This window comes from Ictidomys tridecemlineatus, chromosome 10 (genome assembly GCF_052094955.1).
Source record: "Ictidomys tridecemlineatus isolate mIctTri1 chromosome 10, mIctTri1.hap1, whole genome shotgun sequence".
NCBI lineage: Eukaryota > Metazoa > Chordata > Mammalia > Rodentia > Sciuridae > Ictidomys > Ictidomys tridecemlineatus.
The window spans coordinates 59,983,252-59,992,265 of NC_135486.1; the positions used below are offsets into that span (position 1 = coordinate 59,983,252).

At 60.1% G+C, this 9,014-nt stretch overlaps 1 protein-coding gene across 1 annotated transcript; it reads right to left on the reverse strand.

Annotated features, from left to right (window-relative positions):
• Positions 1-604: 604 nt before the first annotated feature.
• On the reverse strand, positions 605-8,495 carry Agt (angiotensinogen). Its single transcript, XM_005320380.4, has 5 exons — positions 8,386-8,495; positions 4,670-5,531; positions 3,075-3,342; positions 1,570-1,714; positions 605-1,097 (listed from the first exon to the last, which is right to left on the reverse strand). Exons 2-5 carry the CDS (start codon positions 5,496-5,498, stop codon positions 906-908), a joined length of 1,434 nt encoding a protein of 477 aa, XP_005320437.2. The 5' UTR covers positions 5,499-5,531; positions 8,386-8,495; the 3' UTR covers positions 605-905.
• Between the last annotated feature and the right edge of the window lie 519 nt (positions 8,496-9,014).

Consider the following 9,014-nt stretch of genomic DNA (forward strand, 5'->3'; position numbering starts at 1 on the left):
CTCAGCCTCTGCAGAATTGCAGCCGCTGGCTGGGGACCTGGGGCCTGGACCTGTGTCCAGCACGACCAGGGCTATGGCTTCCCTCAACTTTTCCTGAGAGAGGTAGAAGCATCGCAAAGGCCATCCAGCCTGCCCGGTACCTACCTGTTCCTTGGCTTTGCTGAGACAGAAACTGTCGGTCTGATCCGTTGAGGGGCCAAGTGTTTGAGAATATTTAGGACCCTGCCCTCTGCTCTTGGGACCCCCTGAACAGCAATCCAGCCCTCGGCCCTGTTCCCCTCTAGGTCCCCTGACGGACAGGCCTTCCACCACACAAGCCTGACTCTCCTGCTCCTGGCAGAGGCACCCAGAGCACATGGGCTGCCCCCCAAGAGCAAGGGGTCACGAGAGCTCTGTGGACTGTCAGCTGAATGGCTCAGCAGCCCTGCTCACAGTGGAGGATGTTACTAGCCACCTGAGGATTATCAGCCAGGGTGGTAGGATTGCTCTAGCATGAAATCAGGTCTGTGTGTCTTTCTGCAACCACAGGTATCATGGGAAGAAAAACTAAGGCATTTTAGGAACTACAATCTCACATTCAGTTCGCTGAGTATAAACCCAAGGCAATGAGACAACATGTGTTTTAATCTTAAAGCCCAATTTCTATTAGAAGAGGACACTTTGGTTTCAGAGACAGTGGATCTGTTCAGACTCCCCCTCTGAAGAATCGTCCTGGTACAGCACAGGCTCCTGCCTCCCTCACTCTCCACTCACACCTGTGTCTGCTCAGGTGCCACATTGGCAAGGAGCCATGCTGAACCACCAGGGGCGGGGAGGAGAAGGTGGTAACAGGTGGCCGATTCTGCCAGGTTTGCTCTTCTGCTGGCCTCAACTTGGATGGCCAGGCACAGTGGCCTTGCAGGGCCTCACACCACATTCAGAGGGTTGTCCACACGGCCCAGGAAGTGCAGGGCACCCGAGTCCTTCTCATAGATGGCGAACAAGAACGGGCTGCTCAGCGTCACCTCCAGGGCCTCAGACATGCTGGGCTGCTGGGCAGACTCTGCAGGCTGCTCTTCCTCATCCTCTTTGAGTTCAAAAAGAAGGCTGTTCACCACCTGCAAGGCAGTGGAAATGGCCTCTGCCCTCGGGCACACAGGGCCCAAGGCAGGGAAGGCGCCTGCAGGCCCACCACAGGACTCTGGCAGTTCCTGCCTCCCCTGCCTGTGCCCTCCGTCTCCACCCACCACCTTGCTGGGCAGGATCCCTGGCTCTCTCGCCAGAGAGTGGCTCCTGAGCACAGAAGAAGCTGCAGGACAGAGCCTGGCCAGGGACACCCCCACTGCAACTTCCAGGGAAGACCCCAAGTCCTGGCCTGGTTGAGCAGGGCCCAAACACTCCTGGAGCACTAGAGAAAAGGCTGGGCAGGAGCTGCTGTCCTGCACTGTCCCTGGGAAATCCTGGAGGGCTCTGGCCACGTCCCTCCCAACATGGCCTACCCCCTGCAGGTCTTCTTTCCCTCCTGCTCTGACAGCCTCACCCACAGCCCCGTTTGTGTCCCATCCACACCTCCCCTAGGCCAGCACCAACCTCTCCCACTCTGAGGTCGCCATCACTGATCCTGCCCAGGTTCGCCTCTGCGCCCAGCAGCGTGGGCAGCTTGGCCCGAGCCAGCAAGTCCTGCAGGTCGTAGGAGCCTTGCAACTCCAGCTGGGGCATGGTCAGGCGGATGACCCTGGGGAGATGTGTGGTCAGGGGGCTTCAGGGGACAAGGTAAGGGCTCCCAGGAACCCAGGGGTATATGCTCCTTGCTCCTGCCCCTGAGGAAGGGGAAGTCTAGCCCTCACCCAGCTAGGCCATCCTCACCTCTAGGAAAACCTCAGTAACAAATACAAAGAAATCCTTAAGCTTAAAGGAAATGGCATGGGAAGGGCCCACATCTCCAGGGCTTGTCCTGGGGACTGGCTAGGCAGCTTTTGGGCTTTGCTCTGCTCGCTTCTCAGGCTGGCTGTGTGGGGGCACTCCTAGGAAGTCCTGAGAGGTGTCACCCCAGCTGGCTGCAGGATGCTCTGGACGGAGACTCTGGGCTGTGGTCTTGACCTCAGCTTGTGCAGTGCCAACCCATTAGCTCCAGTGACCTCCACCTCCAGCTACTTCCTCTGGCAACTTTGAGGGACACAGGCACTTCTGGTGACACAGCCAGCCCTGGTCAGTGTGTCATGTCCACAGCCGAGGCTTCAAGCCATGGGGGAAGCCTCACAAGTGTCCCCGGACAGACGTATGAATGACTGTGTTTCTGCATAGTGGCTGGTGCTCGACCCCAGGGGAGAAGGGACCTGAGGTGGGCAACCTATGGCCGGCCGGAGGGCACTGTGGGCTGCCAGATATCGGGTGGGTTGGCACCACACAGGCCAGTGTCAGTGTTGCACCATTAGCGGGCTCTGGAGACAGGCTGCTGGTGGAGGCCCACCATGGAGACAGCTCCATGCCAGGACACTGGAATGGCCAAGGTGGAGCGTTTTAGGTCAGGTGTATTCCACCACGATTCAAACTAAGACCCTCAATGCATACTGATTTATCATTACAATATTATAAACCTAAAAAACTCAAAAGTAAAAAAAAATAAACTCTCAAAGAGAGTTGGCATCAGGGTCCCGACTCTTCTCCCTGGCGCTGGCCCTAGGCCAGATCCTGGGCCCGTGAGTCTAGAGGACCAACAGGAGGAGGCCAGTGCTCTGCAGGAGGGGCTGCCACAACAGAAAGAAGAACAGCTGAGGCCAGGCCCTCCCAACATCAGTCCCCGGAGGCTCTGGGGTGTCGGGACGGGCCTGAGTGTGGAGTTGAGTCCCTTCTCAGAGAGTGGCTTAGGTGTTTTCTCCCGCAAAACCTGGGCTCACACTGCTCTGAGAATCGGGTGCTTCCTCTTCTCCCAGCCGCGCCTGCGGAGCCCAGGGGATGGAGGGCTGGGAGGTTCTGGTGGACACCCAGGTCCAGACCAGCCTGGCATCCTGGGCCTGTCCCACTGTGCTCACCCTTATACCCTGGGCTAAGATGGCACAGCTCCCCCAGTTTCCAAGGCACTCAGAAGTTCCTACCGGGGAGACAGGTTCTTCATCCAGGCCAGGAAGTCATGGTGGAAGACGAGGGCTGCGACCCTGTCCAGATCAGAGGCACAGTGCGGCTGGATCAGCAGCAGGGATGAGCTTTCGCCCAGGGGCACGCGGGTCACGGAGAAGTTGTTCTGCACGTCAGCCCAGTGCTGAAAGGTGCCAGTGCCCGAGAGCATGGGGACGGACACTGAGGTGCTGTTGTCCACCCAGAACTCCTGGGGCCCGGGCAGCAGCGAGAAGCCTTTCATCTTCCCTGCAGCCCAGACAGAATAGGAGGGGATGGTCAGCAGCCGGGCAGGCTGTAGACCATAGCAGCAACAGTGGGGCCTGGGCCTGGGCAGCCTTGGCCAGGCTGCTCTGCTCCTCTCCTTCCCCACCCTTAGCCTCCTTCCCCACCCAGCGGCCACCACTGCCCCGGGCTCAGGCCCACACCTGCCAGAACCCGAGGGCTGCCCGTCTTCCACCCAAGCCTGGCTGCTGAGCCGGTGCACTTGCTGCACCCGGGATACCAGCCCTGAGGCTGAGATCCAAAACCACCCTCAGGGACTGGCCCTGGGCTCCTGATGAAGAGCCCACCAGACCTGCCTTGCCCAGCCCAGGCTCACCTAGCTTTTCCTTACTCAACATGACCCTTTAAAGCAGCGTTAGGGCCATAGTTCAAGTACAAGTACAGAGATCTCCCAACACCCAGCCTCGGCCATTGACACCCTACCACAGCAGCCCACTCATCAGAGTGGCCAGCTGTTGCCCAAAGCCACAGTTCACAAGGGCTCACCCTGGTGCTGTACCCAGTGGGACTGGACAGTGGACAGTGGTGACCGTCCACCATGGCAGCTTCACAGCCTTTCCTGCCTGAGGCCCAAGGTCCTCATGCAGCCCCTAAACCTGCTGGTGGTGCTCAGCCCCCACTACCGCTCACTGACCAGGCCCCAGCCCTGGAATCCAGGCTCCAGCTCTGCACCTCTCTTGCCCAGGGACAGGCAGGACTGAGGACCAGTGAACTGGGGTGGTGGAGTGAGGTGAAGGCAGCCCACAGGAGGCCCCAGGGAAGCCTGGTCAACAGGGGCCCCACGACGGCCCTGACCCCTGCTTGGCCTCACTTGTACATCGCCCTGTCCTAAGAGGCTGAACACAGCTCTGCTCTCTGGATTGGGGCCTTGTGAAAGTGGAGTGGCGTTGTCCTTGACTCTCAGAACCTTCGGTGGGAGGGTGACAAGGGCCACTGTGTGAAGCCATATGAGCAAGAAGCAGAGCATCCCCTTGCGTGGTCCCCAAGGTATCTCAGTGGAGCTGCCTAGAGGGACACAGGATTTTTCCTCTAGCCACAGTGACGGAAGTAAACCCCCGCAGCTAGCCTAGGTGGTGGTGCCCCTCCTGCCACTCAGCTCAGCGTTTGCCCCAGAGGCGGAGAGAGTCCCTGCAGTTGGCGGTCAGCTCCCATGGAAACTGGAGCTGCAGAGAGCTCAGGGACCAAGGACACCCAAGCAGCACACCTGTCCCCGTCCCGCCGTCTGCTAAGGGTGTGGGACTTAGAACACCACCCTGTGGCAGCACAGCAGAGTGACCAGGGGTTTCCTCACCATGGAAGTGGACAGAGGTGCTGAAAATCAGGGTGCTGTCTGCTCGGGCCCCTGCCAGAGGCCTGCCTGTTGTCCACCCTGTCACGGCCTGCAAGAACCTGCCAATCTTCTCAGCGGCCAGCTCTGGGTCTGAGGACAAGTCCAGAGAGCGCGGGAGGACCACAGGGGCAAAGGTGGCCAGGCCCTGCACAAAGGACTGCTTCAGGCGCAGACCAGGGGCTGTGAACAGGCCCACCACTGTGGACAGCAGCAGTGGGGCCTGGCCACTAGCCCCACCTTGGGCCACCAGAAGGCCCTGGGTGGCCTGCAGGGCAGAGAGGACCCTATGCCCATCCAGCCGGGAGGTGCAGCCCTGGTCTTCCCCAGGTGCACCCAGGAATGACTGCAGCTGGCTGGCCGTGGGGTCCAGAGCTCCCAGGTAGAAGGAGGCCAGCGTGCCGAAGAGAGCCGTTGGGGAGAGGACAGCCGCGCTGGTTGCGCCCCATGCCTCGCTCAGCATCTTGTACATGCGGAAGCCCATGAAGTTGGCCATCATCCCCACCTCTTGGGCTCTCAGTCTGTCTTCAGCCTCCAGTTTCTCAGCCACCAGCACCAGCTGGGCACGCATGGCCTCCTCGTCCACTGGGGCTGTCTTGGCCTGAATCGGCACAGGCGTGAAGGTCGGCTCTTTGGGTGTCTCCAGGTCGGGTTTCTCCAGCTGGACACAGGTGCTCTTGGGGTAGAAAAGGAGGTGGAAGGGATGTACGTACACCCGGTCACCAGTGGCCAGGCCAACCCAGGCCAGGAGGCACAGGACTGTGGCCTTCAGGGCCACACCAGCAGGAGCCATCTCTGATCACAGCAGCACTCACTCGTCTGTACCCTGAAACAACATTTTGTGAAGGGTAAAGGTGACTTTCCAGGAGGTCCCCAGCCAGACTTTCAGTTTACCCCACATTCCCTGAACTACAGAGCCAAGAGGTGCCCAGGGTGCTCTGGTGGTGGACAGGAGGTGGGGAGCCAGACTCCTCACAGCCCAGGCGCCAACACCTGGCTGGGGGCCGAATTGCCCTGTCTCCGTCCATGCATTGAAGTCGTCTCCAGGACCCCGGCAAGTGGCCATAGTTAGAGATGGGGTCTTTAAAGAGGTGCTTAAGTTATGATGGGATCCTAACAGTGGGACACACAGAGGGACAGCCACTGAGGACACTAGGACCGGGCGGTGTCTGCAAGACCAGAGAGGCCTCAGCAGGAGAAGCCTGCTGCACCCTGACCCTGGACACCAGCATCTGGGCTGTGAGACAGTTGATTCAGACTTTGAAGCCCCAGGCTGTGGGCGAGAGCCCTGGGGGCTGAGGCTTCCTCCCAGGGAGCAGGAAGGGCCTGCAGTAGATCCAGGTGGAACCCCTGTGCTCCCTGCTGAGATGCTCATCAAGTGACTCTGGATGGTTTAGTGTCCTTGAGATCCTAACTGCTGTAGGGCTTGACCCAAACCCCGGCTCTCCCCACATCCCCAGCTCCAGGCCATCTTCACCCTCCCATCCAGTGGCCCTTTGGTCTCCAGGACAATGCCTGTCTAGTCCTGTTCCTTGTAGTTGGCCTCACTCGTCTGTGCTGGGCCAGGAATAGATCCTTTAAGTCTCTGATGGCTCTGACGTGCAGCCAGGGCTCAGAGCCCTGCCCGAGCCACAGTGGACAGGGCAGCCAGGTGAGCCCTGGAGGCCTATCCTTCAGTGCCCAGACGGCTCCAGCCTCAGCTGAGCAGAAAGGGATGGAGCTGGCCAGGGATGGAGCTGGCCAGGGATGGAGCTGGCCAGGGATGGAGCTATCCAGGCTGGGCAGGGGAAGGTAGCTGGGCTGCCCAGCCCTCCACACTGTCTGCTCCTCTGGGTTGAGGGGAGGGAGCTCGTCCTGCTGGTGGCTCAGGTCAAGACATGTGGCATCTCATTTTCTGCTTGCAGGGGGCGTGCTACATTGCCCTGTCACTGAGGCCATTCTGCCCACCTTGCTGTGCCTGGCCTTCCCTGTCCTACCCATCTCAGCCCTGATTCATGGGCCTTGCCTGGCGAGCTGTCTGCGCCTTACCCTGTGGGCCTGGATTAACACCCCAGGTCCTTGAGTTAACTGGTACTTGGATTAACACCCCTAAGGCCTGGCCCCAGGGCAGTGCTGCTGGGAGGTGGCAGAGCCCTTCGAAGGAGTGGCCTCATTGGCCTCCACGGCACCCCATCATAGGTCTGTCCTATCCTGGGCTGGAAATTCCAAATCTGAGCCAAAATGAAACTGTTCGTGTCACAGTTGACTATCTCAGAATCTCCTGGTGAGGCAAAGCTGCCGGCACCTGCCTGACCTCCACACCCCCACCAGGACACTGAGGCCTCCCTGTGTCCCCTCCTGCTCAGTTCACCTATTGCCAACGACCTTTGACTTTTGACTTGGCACCTCCTCCCCCTCTTCCCCATGCATCAGACCCAGTTTACTCTTCTCATGAAACATGCAGTGGACAAAAGGGCAGGGCCTCTGCCCCCGCCCCAGGATCTCCTGTGCAGACAGGCCCCTGCTGGCCTCATGGGGCACCCTGTGGGCTTGGAGACGTGGGGAGCACAGCCTTCCCACCTGCTGCTCCTGCATACTGATCCTCTGGGAGCAGCATGGTGGCCCTGAATTCACTCTCAGCAGGGACCTAGGGCCAGCGAAGGGGGCAGCCCTCCTTCCCAGCCTTTCCCTGTCCAGCCTTTCCCCCGAGGGTGGCGCACACTTGTACACTGCCACCCTGGCAGGCGGTGTCTCCGCTGTCCAGCCAGCTAGTCTCGGTCACCCTGGCCTTCTGGAGGCTGCCTGGAAGCACTACTGCTGTGTTGTGCAGAAGTGAAGGTTTGTCTGTCTCCTCCCACGTGAAGGCAGCCCCACAAGAGCCATTTCCGCCTCGTTTCCAAGGTGGCCCCAAACAGGCAGCTGGGCAAAGTCATCAGTGCCATGTCGCAAGGGACAGAGAGATCCAGGGGCTTGCTCCAGGGCCCACAGCCAGTAGGAGACAGAATCAAGACTCAGCCAGACCCCGGGGTGCAGCAGGTGGCACTGAGGCCCAACTACGTTGCCTCTTAAGGAACACCAAGGCCCGCCTTCCGCCACCTATAGGAGCAGGAAGCACTTCTGCGTGGTCAGGCTCTGTCCCTGTGGGCCTAGCCCAAGAGCCAGCATTGTCTGGAGTCTGGCTTTATGTAGATTCAGGAACAGAGTGGTGAACAGGTTGCACTGACTCAGACCTCGATCCCAGGACCAGAGAGAGACTCTGCTTAAGGGTCATGCAGGTGGAACACCCTGAGCCCTGCAGGGCCCTGAGACCAAGCCCCTCTCTGTCCACTGCCTGTACATGAAGCCTGCTGTCCCCTCAGATGAGAAGAGACGCAGTGGACTATTGGCCACAGGGACACTGGTCCTGGGCCAGGTCCTTCACCCTCGAGCCCCAGGTCACCAGAGGAAGCAGGAGCCAGAGGCGATCCTGGCTTGCAGCTAGGAAGAAGCCCTCTCCAGAGCCCAGGTAATGGCTGGGGAGGACGGCCACATCTCAGGGTCTGGCCTTGCAGGTGGCACGTCCCCTGTGAAGCGTGGCCGCCACAAACCCTCATTCTTGATCCCGGATGAAGGAGAACAGCCCCTCCAGCAGCTCTGCCCCTGGCCACCTGGCTCAGCCCATGGCTCAGCTGCAGCCAGGGGAAGCTGAGGTCTCCACTTACCTCCTGCGTCAGCCCTGGACCAGTGCAGCTTTGCCCTGGCCGGCCACCAAGGCCCTCTTTATACTCAAGAGCGGGGTGGAGCCGTTCCCAGGCCACTCTGTACACAAGTGGGGGAGGACCAGGGCGGGGGCTGCAGGTTTAGCCAGGACTGGCCGCTCTGGGACCCCTTCCAGGAAGTCCTGGCAATCAATGTGGCCCCTCAGCTGAGCAGATGGGCTGGTGCAGCGTCCAGTTACACATTGACCCAAGTTCACCAGAGCTGGGGCCCTCTTGTCCTTCAGCTGGGCTGTGAGCCTGAGGCCCACCATCAGGCCTCCTGAATCAGCCCCCCCCAGGGGGCCAAGGTCATGCCGGAAGAGGGGACAAGGGCAGGGACAGGGCTGGGGGGCTGCTCGACACCGGCAACGTGTGGCCAGATCAAAAGGACGAAAGTGCTCTCAGGTCTATCCTGGCCGTCCACCCTGTGGGTGCAGATGGTGGGCTTGGACACTGATGGACTCTCGAGGGGAGAGCTGTGTGATTCGGATAAAGAGGTGAGGGGTGCGGGACAGCTGAGGACACTGGGTGCAAATGCTCACTGTGTGTGAACCAGATGCCACCCACTGGCATAGAGGCCACTGCTCTGGGGA